The 23,876-nt window shown below is 25.7% G+C and overlaps 1 protein-coding gene across 2 annotated transcripts in view; it reads right to left on the reverse strand.

Annotated features, from left to right (window-relative positions):
- LOC100201140 (SUN domain-containing protein 3) overlaps positions 1-18,002 on the reverse strand; it is a 25,286-nt gene extending 7,284 nt beyond the window's left edge. The window contains exons 1-12 of one of the 2 annotated variants that reach the window (XM_065803311.1): positions 17,791-18,002; positions 16,902-16,931; positions 14,588-14,650; positions 8,561-8,582; positions 8,289-8,347; positions 8,129-8,157; positions 7,987-8,030; positions 7,781-7,916; positions 7,154-7,226; positions 5,550-5,608; positions 5,242-5,347; positions 203-381 (exon numbers count right to left, since the gene is read on the reverse strand). In XM_065803311.1, the coding sequence (XP_065659383.1) occupies positions 203-381; positions 5,242-5,347; positions 5,550-5,608; positions 7,154-7,226; positions 7,781-7,916; positions 7,987-8,030; positions 8,129-8,157; positions 8,289-8,347; positions 8,561-8,582; positions 14,588-14,650; positions 16,902-16,931; positions 17,791-17,875 (885 nt within the window). In that variant the 5' untranslated portion in view covers positions 17,876-18,002. Of the gene's footprint in view, positions 1-202; positions 382-5,241; positions 5,348-5,549; positions 5,609-7,153; positions 7,227-7,780; positions 7,917-7,986; positions 8,031-8,128; positions 8,158-8,288; positions 8,348-8,560; positions 8,583-14,587; positions 14,651-16,901; positions 16,932-17,709 lie in introns of both variants that reach the window. The other variant, XM_065803310.1, reaches the window with a different exon arrangement.
- Positions 18,003-23,876: the final 5,874 nt, after the last annotated feature.

Below are 23,876 nucleotides of genomic sequence, written 5' to 3' on the forward strand. Positions count from 1 at the left end.
AATATTTGTTAAATTATTTTAGAAAACTAGTGTATGGCATTAAAAGAAATTATTTTGGAAAACTGGAAAACTATATTGAATGACCTAAAAACATTTTTAAAAACACTACAAGAAAAATGATTTCAAAAAACCTAATTAAAAAAAATCTTGCAGTTTTAATTGATTTTATATACAATATAGAATAATACTTAAATAAGCAAACCTTTATAACTACATATCCTTTGCTGCTTTTCATTGGCCAGCAGGATCCTGGCAAACTATCTGAATTTATTATGCTGCGAGGAGAACGTGGATCATTCCATAAAGGTAAACCAAAGACTTTAATAATGGGTGAACCAGATTCACAAGTCTCAGAATGATGTGGCATGTGAATACTTCCTCCTTAAAAAATAGAATTTTTTTTTTTTTGTATACAGTGCTATAAGTCAATAAAATATCTTATGAAATAAATATTATTAGTGTAAGAGGAAGCCAAAAAAAATACAGAATGATTATGAAAACTTCATATCACTTACAAAAAAAAATGTATAAGACCTGTATCTTTTACAAAACCTTCATCTTTGACAGTAAGTTTTTAAAAATTTTGGATATAAGATTTTATAATATAGACTTTAGCTTCATATAAATAATTTTTATGAGCAACTTGTATGAGAATAACATTCTTGTAAAGAATGAAATTCCTCAAGACCTTATGGTCCATTTTAGTTTTTTGTTTTTATCAACTTTTTGTATTGAGGGTGATGGTGGCATCAAATTATTTGCAGATGTCAGCAAGTTGTAAGTTGTAAAAAAGAAAATACAAAAATAATACAAACCTTGTACATTGAAAAAAACTAAAACAATGGTTTGCTCAATATAGCAACTAAAAATTTTTTTCTTTTTTATGCTATGGAAAGAACTTTTTACATTCTACCTTTTTATTTGTACTCTAAAAAGTTAACCTAAACTAACATACGCCTATTGAATCTGTTTAATCAATTCAAATTATAGGTATTGGGTCTGCTATTCAATATTTTTATATTTCTGTTATTTAAGATATTGATATTAGGAAGAGAACGAACCACAAAAATATAAAAATATAGTAAAAGATTTTATTTTAAAAATTACAATAAATTTTAAAACTTTTCAAGATATTCAATATGAGTCAATCTCTTGTAAATACCTGGTAAACAATTCAAATTGTTTACAAAGAAATTTTTCCAAGATTAAACTGATTGGTCAGGATAATTTCATAATCATGGCATTACTATTATGTACACATTGTGGTTTTGTATTAATGGTTCTACTAAGTAAATAACTGTTTTTTAATACTTTTTTATTAGTGTCAGGTATGATTGCATTATCTGATTTAAAACTTGAATTTTACATCGGAAGATGCAATAATGATAAAGAGTTTTAAAAGTAAGCACAAGTTCTTTAGTAATAAATTTGAACTTATGATAAGTTATGATAAATTTGAACTTAAGCCTACAGTGTTTATTTTGTTATTTTGTTAACTATATGTTATGATGTGTATATGTTAAGATTTTTGACCAAAATGGAATCTTGTTTGTTTTTATGCATAATCTTTATTTTTTCAAAGATATTGCTGAATAAATATTTTACTAGGACTATTTAAAAATCAACTCTCTCTCCATTCCATTAAATAAAGTTTGACTTTTTAATAAAAATTATACACAACCATGTAAATTAATCTTTTTACATTTGCTTTATCTCGCTATTCATTATCACTGCATACTATATTAACCAGTATCGCCATTTTGTATTTTTTTTAAATGCAAATGAATAAATAAATATAATAAAAATAAATGATACAATAAATATACACACAGACACACACACACAGACACACACACACACACACACACACACACACACACACAAACACACACACACACACACACACATATATATATATATATATATATATAACTTAAATTGCTAGTTTAGATGAGCACTCTGATGTCACACTGAAATAGCCTGCTGCCGGCGGCTTCAGTACATACATACACTGACAAATAGCCTGACTCGCAATGGAGTGCTGGTACATTGACTGAGGGTTTGGGATGGGGCAGCAAATGTGGTCAAGAGCTTTAGCTTTTTCTCTTGACCACACTTCCCTAAACTAGTTTACGGCAGCAATTTGCGGCTCTCGCAAAACTATAATTTTGTCATGAATCTAAACTACTTTGCTTTCTCTATTTTTAGATATTGATTAGAAAATCAAGAAGATAAAGTTTAAATTTCATATTGACTCTTCTTGCTTACAAAATGCAATTGATTTTTTTTTGTGTGTAACAGTCACTGATTTTTTTGTAGTGCTTGAGATTATATTTTAACTATAGAAATGGCTAACAACTTGTCAACTTTATTAAAGCAGAACTTTAGTAATAGAAATGCAAAATTATACAATTATAATATAAAGTTATAATAGAACTAGTAAGAAAAAAAGAGTTTTTTCTTTTCATTTTAAACACAGATATTGAGTGCAGAGAGATTTTTCTTTAAATCCTTTGTATGAAACACCTTGTAATATCATTATAACATTATTGAAAATTTGGTCAAGTTTGCAAAGTTGTTTATAAAAGAAAAGCATTATTGTTGCATCTAAGATAAAAAAAAAACATAACAGGCATTTTTGAAATAAACCAATGAGTAGTAAAGATAACCCAATTGTTGACCTGGCCATAAATGGCACCACACTTAAAGACATTTCCAAGATGCTAAACAACCCTCTAAGTACTGTTTACACTGTGCTTAAATATTTTTAAATGACTGGCATGTTAAGAAGCTTGGCAGTGTTTTAAAGAGGTCAATTCGAACTCCTAAATTGATCAAGGCTGTCAAGAGCCAAATTTCTCAGAATCCAGTAAGGTCAATGAGGAAAATGGCTAATGATAATTAATATGAAAGGATCTTAGGGCAATATTTTCCCAAGTGTCAAAGGAAAAAGAATGGAAAGATCAAAAAAACTTCTGACCCACTTGAAGAGACCAACAACCATCCTCCTCTCAGACTAGAAATTGATTACTGTTGATTCTGTATCAAACAGTAGAACCTGCCAAAACACTGGTCAAAAGTGTTACAGCCACCTGGACCTCCAGATTTGTTACCTTTTGACTATTCAATTTGGGCGTATGTAGAATCAAAGGCTTGTCAATGTCCCCACAACAGTGTCAAATCCCTGAACGCTCTCATCAAAAAGGAATGAAACAAGATGGCCAAGGACTACATCTAGACCACCTATTCCACACAGGTTCAGGAGTCGCCTTGAAATTGTGATTGATGCTGAGGGAAGACATATTGAATAAAAATGTAGCTAATGTCTTTCTGAACACCTTTTAATGAAATTTTTTTTTAACTTCAAGTTAATTTTGCATTAATTTTGGCCAAAAAAAATATTTTTACGAATTTTGTGGTCGCATAGTGGAATCTTTAATTGTTGTAATAATTCTTAAACTTCCTGCATTTTATTACAGTAAGAAAATATAAAAGATTTTAATGAGCAGAAAAACTTTTATATTTTTATAACTTTTATCAAATTTTCTATTAAATAAGCAAAATAAATGTAGAGCTTTTTTTATACAAATATTTTTATTTTTGGTGCTTTAAGAAGAACTATCAGTCTTGTCACAGAGTGCCACGGAAGAGCATTTAAATATATGCCATACTTAGTGCGGAAACCCATAGACAATGCTTAAGTAAAGAATTTTTTAAAAACAGAATATTTCATAAGTTTTAATGGCACAATAAAAAAGGTCATTATGCATATATACTTGTAAAATTTTTGTTACAAACATATATATATATATATATGTATATGTATAGGCTTCAGCAAAAGCAAATAAGTGCAGGAGCTATGAATAGCCCGTCTAAAATAGACGGACTACAGGGGCCACCCACCTGCATAGTCTAGTGCAGGCTTTTTACTAGAAATTTAAATTATTATTTTTTGATGACAATTTATATTTCCACTAAATTTTTGTTTTTTCCTTCTTCATTTAGGAATAGTATTTGTGATAAAAAGCAATAAAAAGGCACAAAAAACATTAAAAAAAAAACTTTTTTATTTTATTTTAACAGGTTTTTTTGCAATTAATATTTATTTTATTTTTATATTTATTTAATAACTTAATGATTTAAACAAATATAAATTATAAAAATATGAAAATGCTATAACATCAATCATTTTAATTAAACAACAATATAAAAACTGTTATATAAAATAACGTCATTTTATAAAAACAATTGATCGTACTTCTATGTATTTTATAAAAGTTCGTTCATTTTTTCTTCTTTGTGAATAAAAATGTCATCGAATATAAAAATTTTGACAAGCACTATAATAACAAAAGGAAAAACAACAAATTGTTAAAAAAGACTAATGTAATTTAACTTTTAATAAATGAGTTGAATACTTGTGAAGTTAAAATCATAGTTTTTCAAAGTTACATTGCACTTTTTGTTTTTGCTTAGAGCTATTTGTATGCGTTTCATTTTGTGTACTTTTTTTATTTTATGTTTTTGTTTCGATATATTTCTTCACTCTTAAGTAAAATTGTTAAACATGAACATTTTAATTGTTTTTGCAAAGCATGTATGTATTTTCCTGCATTTTAACATACTAATTATTTAATTTATAACATAATACGGATGAGTTATACAGAATAGTTTGTATCACTGTTTGAAAAAACTGTTTGAAGTTTTTTTTGAAGTTTTCGAAGTTTTTTCATCCATGTTGAAATTATACATGTGAGGAATCTTAAGAATAACTAAATAAAAAACATTAACATATTTAATATTTTTAACCAAAAAGTTTATATTATGCGCTGGCTATTATGACTTACACAGGTGTGGAGACAAGCACAAGCTAAAGCTGCCATTTCCGCTGAAGCCTGTATATATATAATTTAAACCTTTTAACCCTGATACAAATAATAATTATTTATAAATACATACCATACATACATACATATATACATACAAACATACATACATACATACATACATACATACATACATACATACATACATACATACATACATACATACATACATACATACATACATACATACATACATACATACATACCAAACCATACATACATACATACATACATACATACATACATACATACATACATACATACATACATACATACATACATACATACATACATACATACATACATACATACATACATACATACATACATACACACATACATGCACTAATTCTACCTGCAGATTCTAGAGCAAAGTCAGGTATTCCTAGTTTGTCTGCAGAGTAAACTTCTAAAAATGATTGTGTTACGGCATAAATGTTTTGAGATGAATATCTGCATTCCTAAAAGTAATTTAAAAAAAGTTGTGTTGTTAAGTAAATTACCCTAATATTAGAAAAGCAAGAAAACAAAAATGACAATGATATATAAATGATATAACAACAAATAATCTATTATAAATAAAACAACTGCAAAAACATTTCTATTAAACAATTATTTAAAAATAATAAAGTTCTTAAAAAAACTATTTAAAAAAATACGAACATCTCCTTGACAAAGTCCATTTTCGTTTCTTTTTTGATCCATTTCAACTTTTTTTTTGTCTAAATTAATAACTTTTTACAATAAAGCCTTGTTCACACTTGTTCAATAAAAAAATACTTCTTAGTAAGCACATAAAGCATAATAATTATTGAAAATATATACTTTTTAAATAATTATTTATTTTAAAAGAACCCATTAGTTTGTTTATTTCAGAAAGCATAAATATTTTTGTAAATTAAATAGTATTAAACTCAAACAATTTAAAAGAATCAAATTAATCTACTTAACATAAGTTATTCTTATTAAATTAATTATTGTATGTACACTTATCACATCTTTCTTTAAATAAATATATTTAAATAAAATAAGCAAAAATAATTAACAAAAACAATATAAAACAATAACTGTCTCAACGAAAAAAAATAGAATAAAATATGTATACGTTAGTGATGTACTGATGGCAAAGGTCAAATGTGACTTATAACTTAAGATGTACATTGGCAGTGACTCAGCCTACTAGCCTATGCTATCGGTAATCGATTAGGCAAAATTATTGGTATAAGCTAATAAGCCAAATCACTACTACTAATAAATCACTACTAGAGCATTGACACACCTTATATATGTATATTACATAGATTGGGTAAATAACTTTCCTTATAATTATCTCCCAAAAAAAATGATGCCAGGAACAACAAATATGTAACTTTTGTTGAACTATTTCGTTCTATTAAGCATGTATATAAGTAATAAAGTTAACATTATTTGTCTTTTTAGAGCAAAAAATTTTCAGCAAGTTTGTTCATATAATTTTAAGATATTCTACAATATGTAATGTATTGCACTTTTCATTTATTATATTTAATATATTAAAGATTCTGAAATTATTAATTATTTTTGATTTTTGTTCTATTTTAAGGTGTTTTCCATTCTACTTCTATTTTATGACATTGCCTTCTCTATTTTTAACATTAGTTAAAAGAATAAATCAACAAGATTGAGCAACATGAATACCATTAAAACTTTTTTGTAAAGGACCATGACCTACAGAAAAGTATTTTATGTGAAAAGTTTAATTTTTTGTTGTTGTTTGCAATTAGTAATGTTGTATTGCCAAAAATAAAATCAGATTTGAAAAAAAATATCATGTTCCTAAGGTTGCATGAATTTTAGTTTATTTTTGAAAGCTTGTCACAGATATACTCAATATATTCATAAAATTAGAAACTATTAATTCATAAAATTAAAAACTAAAAACTTCTTGAATAGATGGAAAATACTGATTTCACAACTCTGGATTTTATTCTAATTTTTTATTTTTTTGTTTCAATAAATGTGAAAAATTACTTCAAGTAACAAATTCTATATTGAATGTTGAAATTTTTTATTAAAAGGTATATAGAATGTTGAAATTTTTTATTTGAATATATAATGTTAAAAATTTTTATTAAAATGTATATATAATGTTGAAATTTTTTATTAAAAAGTATATAGAATGTTGAAATTTTTTATTAAAATGTAAACTGAAGGTTGAAACTTATATTCAAATGTATATTGAATGTTGAAATTTTTCATTACAATGTATATTTACATAAATAAAATACCATCTTCTGCTTCTTTCTGCAAAAGATTCAACTTCTCACTCAGGGACTTTACTACATTAACTGTGGTACTGATCTAAAAAAAAAAAAAAACTGCTTTTACTAAACCTCCACCTTCAAATAAAACATAAAAAAAATGGACTCTTCAGAAATCAACATATGTTTTAATATTAGACTTTTCTATAAACTTGTCATTTAATAAAATAAAAAAATTTCCTTGTATTTATCATTAAAACTTGACATAATATTTTTAGAAAAAAAAGATTTTTAACAAACCACTTTAGTTTTAATTTGAAAAGAATTTAGTTTTAACAAGTTAAAACATAAGTAATGATTTCAATACTAAATATGTCGATTAGAAACACATAACACTATAATACATAACATGTCGATTAAAAACACATAACACTATAATACATAAACGTGTCAATTAAAAACACATAACACTATAATATATAGACAAAATTAATCCCAAAAATCATGGAAAGCTAAAAAAAAATTTGTAGAATTACATAAACCTGTGTGTTAAGTATTTTTTGTTCTTTCTTAATTTAAAAAAAAAAACAATTAAAAAAACTAAAAAAAAACCCAGCAAATAAACCTCTTGTTATTAGTAAATGAAAATTTCACCTGCTGTTGGAGCTTGTCTATGGTTTGTTTCTGTAGATTGCTATACTGTTTTAATGACTCTACAAGGGTGTAATTTAACTCAAGCGCTGCAATTTTTTTATTCAGTTCTTCAATAGTTACTGCTTCAGGTTGCTGGCTAAATTATTAAAATAAATTCTTTTTACTTTTAGAACTAGAGAAATTTTTTAAATATTTTAAAAACTTACAACTGCAAACTTGAAAGTACATCATTATTAGTTTGATCGTCATACTATGAACAAATAAATAAAAGCATAATATTAAATCAATATATTTTTAAAAAGAATAATATGTAACAATTACTAACTACGTAAAAAAAATTAGGCTTACATTATTTTTGGCTCCAAACCAAAAAGCCACTAAGAGAGAAAATATAAGTAATAGAGTAATATTATAAATTTTATTTACGAAAAAGTATTTAAAAAGTTAAAAAAATGAAAAAAAACTTATTTTCATAAAAAAAATTTTGGTATTAAAAACAAATTCTTACCAAAAACAACTCCAATGCAAAATATTATTAGAATGGTTTTCAGCCAACTACGCTGTAACCTAAGCAATAAAGCATTAGTTTAACAATTTAAAACAAGTAATTTATGTATTTGTATGTAATTGTACTTTTTTTTTTTTTTTGTCTAATATAATTATAAATATTTTTTATGATAAAACATTATACAGATCATTATGATATTGCACAGCCATAAAAAAAACAATTTAGAAAAAATAAGTGCAACTTAATTAAACACTGATTAAACTTTTACTTACAGTTTATTGCTTTTCTTGCAGCCTAGCAATAATAAAGATTGAAAATGAATTAAAATCTTAAAAATTTTCCTCAAATTTTATTAATAAAAGTAAAAAAATAAAATTTTGAAAAAAAAAAGGAAACTTTAAATATAAAATGTACTTAAAAAAAAGATTTATAACAGTGGTCACCATAAAACATTTTTGAAATCTATATTTAGGTTTCAAAAACATTAGATCTTAAAAACTTTCTCTTACTAAACTTGCATGCAGTTATCATGTCATTAGATATGTAAAAAGCTGTTATACGACCTACTTTAACCTAGACAACAACTTTTTCTTAAAAACACCTTAAATTGTAATCATTTGATATCTTTAACACAAAACACAGTGACATGATGTGATATGTAATTTCATACAAAAACAATTGGATGTCACGTCATGGAAAACTCATCTATTGCATCACACCATTATATATGTGAAAAACTGTTGTTTTACAGCAGCACAATATTTCTGATTCTTTACCTTTCTGCTTGAAAATGTGCTTGATGCTTTAATTCAAGTTTGAAAACTTTTATTTAAAACAGTAGAACTTTAAAACAAACCAACATTCTCAAAATCATGCAGAGGTAACAATAACAAATACAGCAGTGAACAAACCAAGTTTATACAAAGACATTAATTTATTAAAAGAACAATAAATTTATGGAACATGTTGCCATGGAAAGTATCAAATCAACTGATGTAAACAGTTTCAAAAACAAACTAGACATATTTAGCATTAAAAAGTTTTTTTTACTTTAAACTAATTTTTGTTTAAATTTGTCAGTCTTTTAATAAATTTTTGATAATTTAGAAATAAACTATTGTATATTTCTAAATTATCAAAAGCTGTCAAAGTGAGATTCAAACTCAACACTGTTAACTTATTCTGACATATCCTGACAAACATGTTAATCTTTTGTTAGACATTTCAATCACTCCTGCTTCTACAACAAAAATTATTTTTTAAAGTTGAATAAGAAGTACTACTTAAAAGAAAGTATTCAGAAAATTTATCCTTAGAAAGTATTAAAATATATTCAAAGGATCATAATATAAAATACTGACTCTGCTTTAAAAAACATTTGTCTCAATCTAAATAATTAATCAAAAGATTGAGTTTACTACATACTCTAAGTGCTTCAATAAATAAAATAATTTTGATAAATAAAATAAGTGTCAACTACATACTCTAAAAAATTATTTGTAAATTTATAAACAAAATGTTCAAAATAAATAACATTACAATACGTTATAAAAATTAGGTTAGTGAGTTTTTTGAAAAACTGCAAAAATGCAAATTAAAGGAATAGAATGTTTTTGCACTCAAAATATATGAAATAGCTGTTTTAAATCAAAAAAAAAACGTTAAAGTAGAAAAAGTGCATCTAATAGCACTAGAGTATATATATATATATATATATATATATATATATATATATATATATATATATATATATATATATATATATATATATATATATATATATATATATATATATATATATATATTTACCCTTGCATGGTTGCTTTTAAGTTTTTACCATAAATGCCAGTTTTAGGTTTTTTTTAAAAAAAATTATTTTAAAAACCGGAAAAAGTTTTTTTTTTTCCTTTATTATTTAATAGACTGCCTGCCCTAACCAAACCTTCAGTCAATGTAGCAACACTCCATTGCGAGTCAGGCTATAAGATAGTAAATGTAGCAACACTCTGTTGCAAGTCAGGCTATAAGATAGTAAATGTAGCAACACTCCCTTGTAGCAGCAGGCTATAAGATACCAGCACTTCCTTGTAGCAGCAGACTATAAGATAGTCAATGTAGCAGCACTTCACACATTTTTACAGTAAAAAAATAAAAATAAACACATTCAGAATGTTTTTATTTAAAAAAAAATTCAGAATGTTTTTAAAAACATTTTAGTCTTTTAATTTGCATTTTTGTGGTTTTTTTTAATTTAATTACTTCCCACAAATAAATTTTTGTGTTTTGTTATAATCTAACCTTAATTTTGTCAGTTTAAAAACCATAGACAATCGAAGAGCTTTTTTTTGCCACAAACTGTATATCTAAGCCCTTTACTATGGTGTGTGTGTATATATATATATATATATATATATATATATATATATATATATATATATATATATATATATATATATATATATACCTATAGTAAAGACGTTAAATATACAGTTTGTGATAAAAAAAAAACAGCTCTTATTTATGGTATTTATTATAACTATGGCATTTAAACTGACAAAATGAAGGTTAGATTACAACAAAATGCATTAATTTAGTTGAGGAAACTAATTAAATTTAATGTTTTTTTTAAAAAACCACAATAACACAAATTAAAAGACTAGAATGTTTTTAAAAACATTTTGAATGTTTTTATTTTATTTTTAAAAAATGAAAACATTTTGAATGTTTTTATTTTTATTTTTTTACTGTAAAACTTTTTTTTTTTTACTGTTCAATCTTTTCATAAATTCTATCTATTTATTTACAATATTATTGCAATAAATAACTTTGAAATAAGTTGTAAATTATCAATAACCAGCGCTCGGAATTTAGAAAAATGAGGTCAACAATATTTTGCCAACCTTAATCTGTTAGAGGTCGGTATCAGGTCAGCAAAAAAATTTAATACAAAGGTTTTACCATAAAACATAGAAACGTTGTAGGAAATTTTTTGCCGACCTAAAATGCTTTTAGGTCAGTAGTTAGGCTTGTTTTATCTTGTTACTGTTTTATCAGTCATTTTATTTCCTTCTTTTTGAATATGTCTTTGTGAATATGTTTGGTTTTGTTCAATTATTATTAACACAAAGATTTAACAAAAAACAAAATGAGTTAGCGAATAGTCTGACTTAACCAGGGTATGACTTAAGCTGATTTTATAGTAAGTTGATAAAAAAAGTTTTAAGGGAATTTAAAACCTGTTTGACTTATCCAAGGGTCTGAGTTAGCAGGATTCTACTGTAAGGGGCTATTTTAGACTATTTTCAACAGCGTCGACCCTATTAGAGCGCTGCCCAAATTCAGATTTGAGGACCTTTTTTTTTATGGTATATGTCTTTTTTGCGAAAAACGCTTACATTCGGCAATAGTTCCGCTAAATTTTGCCGAGAAGAGGAGGTAATGCCACCCAAATTAGTTTCCAAGAAAAGCCCCTGACTGCATATGGAAAATTCATTTTTCTTTCACTTGATTTTTAGTAATGAAAAAGTCTGTAACTTGAACAACTTCAAATGGAATTTTTAAATTTAAATGGTAGCAGAGTAGCGATTTTCTTAGTGAAAATCTGTATCTAATGCATTCATGTATGTATATATTTACATATAAATATAGATAAATGTTAGAAATTAGATATCTGTTTACCCTAAATATATATATATATATCAAGCTTTCCCAGGAAATGCGTGCAGTTTTTTGTCTTGCATAACCGCATACAATTATTTTATTTTAGACAAATTGGTCATGGCTGTTTGTAAGTTTTATAATGTTATTCCTTGCAAAAAAACTAAGTTTCAAAAACCAAAAAAGCAAAACTAACAAAATAGAAAATAAAAAGAAATTTAAATAGAAAAAAATAAAAAGAAATTAATAATTTAAATAATTTATGTACTGTTTTTATTTTTGTTTCTTTAGAGTGGTTGTTATTTTCAGCAACATAATTAGATAAGGCAAAGCAAAAAAAAAAAAAAATAGTTTTAAGTCTCCATTAAAAAGAATGATTTTCCTTTATTTATTTTTATTTTTTTTTAAAGAGGAAAAGCGAAAATATAAATTGCAATGTGTTTGCAAAAAATATTTGTGTAATGTAACAAGTATATATTGTCCCTTTATGAAAACGTCTATGTAATAAATGTGTATACTTTTATGTATAACTTTTTGTATTATATAATTATATTTATTTTATTATAAGTATAGACACGTTTAGCTCATTTGAATAAAGCGAAAACTTCGTTAATGAAAAGTTAGTGGTGCGGGACTAACATCTTCTTTAATTTTTTTGCTTTTTTACACACACAAAGCCGAATGTTAAAAAGAAATGTGTCTCTGTTAAAATATTAGGGATAAAAAATGTACAGGAAAAGAAAGTTAATATGAAACAGGTTATATGTAGACAGCATGCTATTTGCAATTAAAGCTTAAAAACTATGTATATATGTGTGCGCCTTACTTAGAAAATACACTGCAAGGCTTAAATGATAAAAGAAATCTGAATGTGACGAGATGTGCATCATTCAAAAACATACAACAAAAAGATTTTTTATATACAAATAAGAAAAGATAAATATTTACAAAGCAAACATATGACCAGCTGTATTTAAAAGAAAAACAAAAAAATGTGGACAATTGTGAGAATCGAGCCACAGACATTTTGTATATAAACATAACACTTTATCCAAATGAGCTAAACGTGCATATAAATATAATAAAATAAATATACATATATAATACAAAAAGTTATATATAGAAGTAATGCGTATTAAATGACAAAATTGAAAATTGTTTTTCTGAAAAGTCTACTGATTCACAAGTTTCACTTGATAAAAATAAAAGTGCGCTTAGAGATAGATTAAAGCCTCTTTCCAGTAGTAAAGAAAAGGGAACAATAATTAAAAGAACATAAGAAACCCCGAAAAAGGTCTCAGAAATTTAACGAAATAACAAAGATGTCTACTAGTCAAAATATTGAGTGTCTTCCTGCCGCCAGCTGTAATCCCTACCATATCAATCGTCTTTGTATTTTCTGCGGACGCCTTTAAGACGAAGCTACAAGCAGCAAATGGGTTTCATAAGAAAAGTGTTCTAAATGGTCATGTATTCCTTTTATTATCAATTATCACAAAACAATTGAACTCGCGTGTAAGGATTGTGAATAACTTTTATTAGTTTTAATTTTTGTAGCTTGATGTTTTAAAACAATATTTTTTGAATAATACAACTTTTTAATTATAGTTTTTTAAAAACTATCAAATCAGTAAAGTACATTTAAGGTTGCCACCTCCAAATTAATTAGTATTCATTTGGAATTGTATTTTTGGAATTGTATCATTGGAATGAATTAGTATTCATTTGGAGATAGCAACCGTAGCAGTACAGATTTGATAATTTACAGATAACAGACAAATGCAGATACATTGTTACTATTTAATAAAAACTAACTGCAATACTATTTAATGGCAAACAATAATGGCGTAGTTATAATAATGGTGGGTTATGAAATAATAATTTTCAGTGAGCAAAATTAAGGGGTTACTGAGCAATGTTTTAGTCCTTGGATTACTGCCATTTAAAAATGCAATTGTTTAAGAGATTAAAAAAAAAAATACATCACTAAATGGTAAGAAAGCATTACAAGCTTCCTATTTGTTTTCATTCGGAATTAAGAACACGTGTTCCTAATTCCGAATGAAAACTTCACTTTTTAAAATTAGAAATTAACAATATTTCCATTATAAATATATTTGTTGCTTGATATGATTAAATTCAGTTTAGGTTCCAGTTTATTTATTTAAAAAAATTAATTTGAAATTCAAAAAACAAGTGGAGTTATTCAACTTTAGAATTTGTAATTTTGTTCAGAATTAGGGAAATCCACGGTAATAAAACTTGCAAACAACCATGACCAAGTTGTCTAAAAATACTCATGTCTGAACATACAAGACAAAAAACTGCACACGTTTTCTGGGAAGGCTTGATATATATATATATATATATATATATATATATATATATATATATATATATATATATATATATATATATATATATATATATATATATATATATATATATTTTATATATATATATATATATATATATATATATATATTTATATATATATATATATATATATATATATATATATATATATATATATATATATATATATATATATATATATATATATATATATATATATATATATATATATATATATATATATATATATATATATATATATATACAACAACAACATTAATACATACCAACAACATTTGTATCTTCTAATTTAAGGACATTAGTAGCTATCTGGAAATCCTTTTTATGATCTGTAAAACACACAAAATGGTATATAGATTTTAAAGAGCTAAAAAATATATTTTTGCTTAAAGTAAATAAAATATTTTTATGTGTAATTTTTAAATTTGTTAATATAAAAAAATATCAAAAAGTGTTTAAATTGATCTAATATATATTATGCAAAGAAACAAACAAGTACCCTTGCTTGTAAAGAAACAAAGCCTTGCTTGTAAAGAAACTAAGCCTTGCTTGTTGAAGAAACAAGACTTAAAAAAATATGGAACTCTTCATTTTCCATCAAAAATATTTTTAATACATTTTTTGACATTTTGCATTCTATATAAAATTTGAAAATTTGTATTTAAAAACCTTCATTAAGACTGTCAGAAAGAAAAGCCCTAAAACTGAGGAGGGGCATTAAGACATCTAGAAGAAAAGGTTTAGATTTTTATAAGATGTTCTAAAGTTTTTTAAATAGGCCATCATAATAAGTTTGAATATTCTGCAAATCAAGATCACAAGCATAATTTATCTGAATGTAAAAAAATAAAATAATTTAAAACAATATAATTAATTATGATGAGTAATTTTTTTCTGACATTTGACAACAAATTTTTTCATCATTTAATTAGAGCTTTGGAAATTATAAGAAATATATATATATATATATATATATATATATATATATATATATATATATATATATATATATATATATATATATATATATATATATATATATATATATATATATATAGATCTATAGTTTGTTATCTTTGGGAAGAGCGGAAGGAAAAGAGTGATTCAACATATACGTCACTTTAAATTACTTTTGACTTTCGTCCAACATTTGTGTGTTGTCAGAAAGTAAAAACCATTAATTTAATTACAAATTAATCGTTTTTTAAAAAAGCCGCAAAAACGCAAATTTAATTGACCAGAATGCTTTTAAAACATTCTGAATGTTTTTAACAATATAAACAACATTTTTTTTTTTTTTTTTAAATAAAATGTTTTTATTTTTATTTTTTTTAACAAAATGTTTTTATTTTTATTTTTTTTAATAAAATGTTTTTATTTTTATTTTTTTTAATAAAATGTTTTTATTTTTTTTACTATAAATCATGCGCAGAGTGTTGCTACATCGACTAGCTTATAGCCTGACTCGCAAGGGAGTGCTGCTACATCGACTGACAAATAGCCTGACTTGCAACGGAGTGCTGCTATATCAACTGACAAATAGCCTGACTCGCAACGGAGTGCTGTTACATCGACTGAGGGTTTGGTTGGGGCAGGCAGTCTATCAATTAATAAAAAAAAAAATTCCGCTTTTGCATTTTAATTTTTACTTTTTGTCAACAAAATATGGAAAAAACTTTCGGACAACATATAGGAGTTCTATATATATATATATATATATATATATATATATATATATATATATATATATATATATATATATATATATATATATATATATATATATATATATATATATATATATATATATATATATATATATATATATATATATATATATATATATATATATATATATATATATATATATATATATATATATATATATATATATATATATATATATATATATATATATATATATATATATATATATATATATATATATATATATATATATATATATATATATATATATATATATATATATATATGAATAATATATAAATAAAGTTTTGTACTTTAGTGTTTTAAATGTTATGTTCTTTTACATCAAAAACATTTAGGGCCAGATTTACACCCTCGTGTGTCCTAGGCCAGGGGTTTGGAAAACCAAAACAATTTTTTGGGGTATCCAAATATTTTTTGATGACCTTTTTTTGTTGTCACAATCAAAAACCCTATCAATTAGAATTTTAAGAACTAGAACTAGAAAACTAAAACATTTTTGAACTCATTTTGGAGTCCTGAAAATTGTGGGGCTCCAGAGCGCAGTTTAATTAGCCTATAGATAAATCTAGCACTGAAAGCATTTATTATATACTACTATGCTTTAACTTTTGATTGAATAAATTAAATAGGCTTTTTTACATAATCAATGACTTGAGCCATAATTTTCTATAGGTTTGTAATTTCACGCAAAAATATTATATATATATAATAATTTAATTTTTTTTCTAGCTATTTTTCAGCATTTTTTGCTGTTTTTTATTACTGTTATAACAATCAACTACTTCAAAGTAATATAAGACAAATGAAATGTTTTGAAAATATTTAATTAAAAAAAAAAAAAAAGCTCACCTAACACATTATCTTCACTTTTATCAAGTCCTAAGAGCAAAATATTTTAAGTTTAACAGTGAAAAACTAAATTATTATTCAATATAAATAATCTTTTATATAACTAAATCTTTATACATCCTGGTTACAATACTAGAATGATTTTATATAAGGGTAGATTAATAGTTTTCAAAATCTTTTTCAAATTTTAAAAACTGACAAATAATGATTAATGAATAATGATTAATGAATAATGGATTTTAAGTGTTTTATCAAATGCATTTTAGCAAAAATTTAAAGGGTACATACAATGTATATGTTATAGACATTACATGAAACCTGAAAAAATAAAAAATTCAATTTCAGGCAAAATTAATTAAAGTTCTTAATTTAATTGAAAACTTAAATTAATTTGATTTAAATGATTTAACAGACTGGTAAATATCTTATTTAAAGTAATTAGCTTTAGTATGAAAAAAAATTTACTTGGTAAAATCTGGATAAGAACCAAATATATAAACAATTCTAACTCTAACAAACTTTTATGTGTGTAAATTTATTTGCTGCAATTAAAGTAATTGTTTTTTCATACTTCAGAATAAATACAATTTTAAAACACTCTTTCTAAATTTTTCATTTATCATAAAATAATGTCAATTTATCGTTTATCAAAAAGATAATATTAATGAAACCAAAAAAAATTTGAATTCTGCTAAATGATCGGCAAGTTAAGAAAGAAAAGTTTGAGATTAACTTAAATAAAAATAACTTAAAAAGTAAACTCGATTAATATGCATATAAAATACTATAGCAACACGTTTAGACAAACCATATAAATGTGCAGGAATATCATTTTGATTTGCAGATTTTTTAGTTTCTAAAGGGTCATGCAATTCGGGCTCAGATATACCATTTTGCAGTCGTTTCCGTGCAACTCTAGTAGGACTTCTACACCTTCTTAATGGAAGAGCTCTTTCCTCCAAAGTTCCCATCATAAGACATATTTTAAGGAAAAGTATAACATAGCAACTGTTTTTTAAGCTTGATATTATCAATGTTTACTAAAACCTGAAAATTCCTCAACAAAATTTTTTTACGCTGATTTTGCGCGTCGTATCCATTTTTCGCGATAATTGTTGGTCCCAATAGAAACGGTATTTTAATCGATATGATCGTTATTTTTTTACGATATTAAAAACTCAACCATTTGTTACGATCAAAATAAATTATATTGTTATATTATTATGTTAATAAAGGTTCTTTAAAATATGACCATTTTTATATGTATTTATATTTCGGTTTTATGCTATAGCCATCTCTGTATCATAACACTGAAGTAGGTAAGAAACTAATATATAATTTTTTGGCGGAGGGTGCCTCCTCCCTCCAAAACTAAATTCAAAAATTAAATGTGATCCACAAAAAAAAAAAAATAATATAGAACTCACTTTGCTTAGCATTTTTATAATGATCAGGTGAAATCATAAAAATTTAAAGGTGAAATGAATGTAAATCTTAGGTCATGTCAAAAATGGTTTCGGAACTACTATTAGCAACAAATCATCCGGTACAATCTGTAACATATCCTGTCTCCTTGAAGGGTATCCTTTTTTACTTTTTATAAGAACTTTCCAAGTCTTGTCAACTGGCGTAGATGTTAATTTGCGTTGTATTGTTTCTTGCCTAATATGAAATATATTGAATCTTCTTGATAGCTAGCGTATATTGTAAGTGACTTGCAAATTTTTCTGTTATTTTCTATAATGGTTATTAAATCATCATTTATAAAAATTTTACAAGGTTCCTTTTACATAAATAAAATAAAAATAAATTACGCCAACGTTTGATTATATCCACCTTCCCTCCTCTTCCCTCCTTTCTCTAAAAAACAATAAAATTAAGATTGAAAAAAACATCGTTTTTTTTTTTCATTTTTTACATAATTAAATTTATGCAAAAAAATTTAAAAAAAATTTTTTTGATATCCCCGCCTCCACCTTGTCAATAGATGTCAAAAATTATCAGACCCCTAACTTTCCCCCTACTTTGTTGACATAATTAATGGACAGCTTTTTATTTTTTAATACTCAATATTAAATACAAATTGATAAATAACTAAATTAAAATGAAATTTCTAAAATAGAATAAATATATATTTTTTTATTTTTGTGGTTGTTAATTCAAGCAAATACTGCTTAACAATTTTTTTTTAAAAAGTATTTATTGAGGTAAACTTACTTCATATTTTCACTAACTCTTTTTGTTATTTTCAAATTAGAACACTGCTTTAAAGCCTAGCTTAATGGTTTTAAACGCATTTTTAGTAAAACTGTTCAAACACTGATGTATTAGTATCAGTTGAAGTCAGTGGTTCTGAGAAGATCAACATCTGTAAAATACCAATAAAAATCAATGTCTGCAAAATACCAACAGTTCCATGTTTCACATTGAGGTTCTCTATTGGTGCTTCCAGTTTGCATAGAAAAATTACCAGTAAAAAGAAAGCAAGTTTTTTATTCTCAAAGCAAAGTTTGTTTGTTTTTTATAAAATTGTTGCACCAAATTTTAATTGTACAAGTTTTAAAATTGTTGTAAACAAATTTAAAATTTCGACAATTAAATTGAAGCTTTTTTTATAAAGAGAGTTTGAAAAACAGGCAATACTTGCAAACGTTAGTTTAAAACTAACTTTAAAAACAATTGTTCTCGGGTTTTCATTTGACCATTAAACTTTGAAATCTGCAATTGAAAATTTCGCTCACGATATGATGTCACAATCCAAAGGTTTTTTTCTTAAGTGCACAATGCTCTACAAGCTCAAACTTACAGGACCTTGTAACCTGACCCATGAAACAAAGTGCACATTTTTTTAGTAAGGTAAGTTTTTGGTGAAATAAATAGTTCAAAAAAAAAGTATTTGGAAAAAAAAGTACATACAATTAATCTGTTAGATCCAGCTAAATACAGTTGGCAAAAAATAAAATGTTAATTTTTTTTGTGCAAAAGTTCAAATGAACAGCAAAAATATTTAACATAAATATATTTGAGAGCGAGTTTAAAAAGAAAGAAAAAAGTGATGGAAATATGTTGAATGGGGCATAACGAATTGTAATTTCCCCTATCACGTTATAACGTGGATTATTATACCGATTATAATAGTTTAACACTCTTTAAACAGGTGTAAGGTCTCAGGTGCTCTGAGTAAGCGCAATTCTATTGCATGGCAGCATTGCAAAAATATTTATAAATATGTACAGTATAAGAAAAATTTTGCAACTTTTTAACAATTAAAACGCAAAAAAAAATATTTTCTTATCTAAGTGGAGGATTTGAACTTTTAATGCCTTTTATTACCTTTATGCTGCCCAGAGAACATCGCACCTTATCTGCACGCTCTTAATGCTTACGCTAAGGTTTTAAATTAATTGTTCTATAAAAATTTATGACGATTGTTATTAATTTGATTATCCCCTTCCCCCCCCCCCCCCCCTCTTCCTCCTTAGTTCTATTGTTAAAATTTTAAAAGTCCACCATAACCGGTATTAAAAACAAAATGATTAATCGTTTTTTTCATTGAGAAATTATTGCAAAAAAGTTACTAAAAAAAGGCTTAACAGACAGAGTTAATTTATTTGACATACCTAGCTCCTCGTGACTCATTTTTTGGATCAGGTTTACCCGACCACGTGACTAGATCACTAGTTTATAAATTTTAAGTTTTAAACTTTGTAATAAATTATCTTAATTGCAAACTAAAAACTCATGCAGATAATGAGCTATTATGTTTAAAAAAACATTTAAAAGCTATTATTGTTTCATTTTTTTTTAATTTTTCAAAAACTAAGGGTTTTATAAAACGTTTGTTATCTTTTCCCGTTGCCCCCTTTATAAAAAACGGTGAGATTGAAAACTTTATTTAAAAAGTAGGTGGCGTTTGGAATGTCACCCACAAACATACTAAAGTCATATGTTGCATCAGGGTCGTTTTTCCAAAGATAAAAAGCAATACTTCTATGCTTTAAACTCTTTTTATTCACCATGCATTTAGAGTATTACAAAAGTAATAAATTTTCTGAAACCGTACAGACCAAACAGACTTGCACTAATTCTTGATCTATTGTCCTCACATTTTTAGCCACAGTATATTTTCCTAATTCAGTAAAAGTTCTACAACTCTAGCAATATAACTTAAAATCCTCTAGCAACCACTTTTAGACACACACACACACACACACACACACACACACACACACACACACACACCATATTGTTGACTAATTTACGATGCAATTGCCGATCATATTTGCTAACAATATATGTTCCATCGGCCCTAAGATAGATCAACATGTTCAAATATATAAAGATACAAACACACAAATTGGATTTTTTATGAAAATATAGCTTACCTCCACCACCCGTAAAATTATAATCATATTTATTAGATTGTAATATGGCGATCAATTACATATTCATGAACCTACCAAGTATCTAATAACTTTATGTTAACGCATTTGTTCATTTGAAAAATAAATACCCACAAGGGCATGTGTAGTTATGATAAAAGTAAATTCTAATTACACAAATACTACCCAAGAGTTATCTCGTATGCTTGTGGTCAGCTAATCCTGACATGCTACTAAAAATTCTGCGAGAAACATGGAAACATTGAAATAAACTACAATTAAGTAATAACTTATAACTATCTAGCCTTGACATTAATCTAACAAATGCTCCTAGGTGTTGTACTTTAGAAACTGTAAACTACTGAGTCCATCTTTGTCTCCAATTTCTCAAGACTCTAAAACTAATAACCTCTTTTCGTGGACGAACTCAAGAAATGTTCTGGCATTTGATCACAGCGTTGCCGCTGCTTTTTCCCCAGAAAATAAAATATTACCAAGACAACATGACATGCATTAGACAACTTAAAATGCTTAATATCCTTCCAAACCTTAACTCTTACTGATTAAATTTTTTCCCAGCCTTTTTAGAATTCTATAACTAATGCACTAAATAGCCATCACTTTCTAGGTACTATTATTATATGCTATTACCAAGAATTGACTACAATGATTACAGATATTCTACAACGTATAAAACAACGCCAACGTTTACTTAAAGTTGATCTCTGCGTCAAACGTAACAGCTTGGCTGATATTATAGCTCTACGTCTTTCCATTCGTAAAGCAGTCTTCTACATAAATAAATACAAATATGTCAATAGTAAGAATAGTATGTACTCTTATTTACACCGACTATCGACCCCAATCCACAGCTTTCCTTACAGATACTGAGTTTAGTGCAAAACTAAATGTGCAGCTCTCAGATATAGTTTGAAAAGAAATTGATAAGCCAAACTTATCATTTTACTTTAAGTTAATTTCTTCAAGATTAATTATTGTCAAATAGCTAATTTTGTTCCTGTTTTTCTTCCTGGAAAAAGTATGGTTGATGCCATCATACAAGTAATAGATGAGTTAAGATACTCTATTGACAGTAATAGATGACTTGGGATATACTATAAACTAGGGATGTACTGAAGCTAAGAAACTGCCAAAGCCGAAGTTTTTGCACTTGCATTGCTAAAATTTGCTATCTTGCAGATCTAGCTATCTAGGGGTAACACCAATTGTTGAAAAATATTTTTCAACATTTTACTGCAATTATTATATGAGCTGCATATTGTTAAATATATGTACTGCAATCATATGTATTTTAACGCACAAAGTATTTCATTACCACCACAAATTATCGAGCTTTTTTTTAAATTACGCAATGTCATAGGATTTTAAGATGTAGCTTTGTTTGCTTTGCTTTGTTTGAACAAGTTTATTGTTACATTGCAAAAATGATTAGCTAATTATTAATTACAAATTAGTAATTGAATTAGAGTGAGAATTATAAAACTAGTTTGGCTTCTCATCAACTTTTTTTTTTTTTGTTGCCGTTTTATATATTTACAATAAAGACATATTACATATATAAATAATAGCCGGAGCAAGAAGAAGACATTGACTGTCTTATCAAGTCTAAACTTCAAAATCATACTATAAACAATGTTTAGTATACATTATAATGTACTTCCCTCATTTGTAAATGAGGGAAGTACATTATAATGTAATTACTAAATAGTAGTTTTATTATACTTCAAAGTACAAACTATGGTTTGTACTTTGTTTATTATTATTAGTTTATTAGTTTATTGCTTTTAAATTAATTATCTATTGTAAGAAATCAGTCAAATTATAATTTAAAAAAGCAATCTGTTCTCAATGCTCAGCAATAACCTATTTTTTTTGGCTTCAAATATGTTTCCCGTTGTGCTGAACAGACGTTTATTTTTAACGTTTGAAGGAGGTGCGCGCAAAATTTTCATTGAAAACCTTGCCAAATCCCACTATTTATTTTCTTTATCAGAGCAGGTGTAATTGTATGCACCCCACCATGTATAAGGGCATTCATTTTTTGGTAATGCTGGAAGACAAAAGTTGACTTCGTCAAGACACGACCTGCCTGTGTTTAGTTTGTGCCTGCTCGCTATAAACTTTCCATAATATAAATATAATAAAATTAAATTATATAATTTTGCCTATAGGCAATTCTGGTGAACATACCTGTAAATAAATTTCTAGTAACAGGGCTGAATGCAATAAAGAAAAAACAGAGAAAATAGAAAATAACTTATTTGAAAACTAATTGATTTAAAAATTAACATCAATTTTCAATTAAGTTTGCAATAAACAAATAAATGAAATACCAATTACATTTATTTTTTATTTATACTATTTTTTATTTAGAGATTTCCCTATTTGATTTGTACTTTTATATTATACTTTATTTATTTGATTTATTTTATTATACTTTCTATTATTATAATAATATTATACTTTTTTCCCCCTCCAACAGTGTTTTCACAATTTTGTGAAGCATTTTCATTTGTATCCATTTGGTCAAAGAATATGTCCATATGTATATGTCCATCCGTATATGTCCATG

This window comes from Hydra vulgaris, chromosome 08 (genome assembly GCF_038396675.1).
Source record: "Hydra vulgaris chromosome 08, alternate assembly HydraT2T_AEP".
NCBI classification, from domain to species: Eukaryota; Metazoa; Cnidaria; class Hydrozoa; order Anthoathecata; family Hydridae; genus Hydra; species Hydra vulgaris.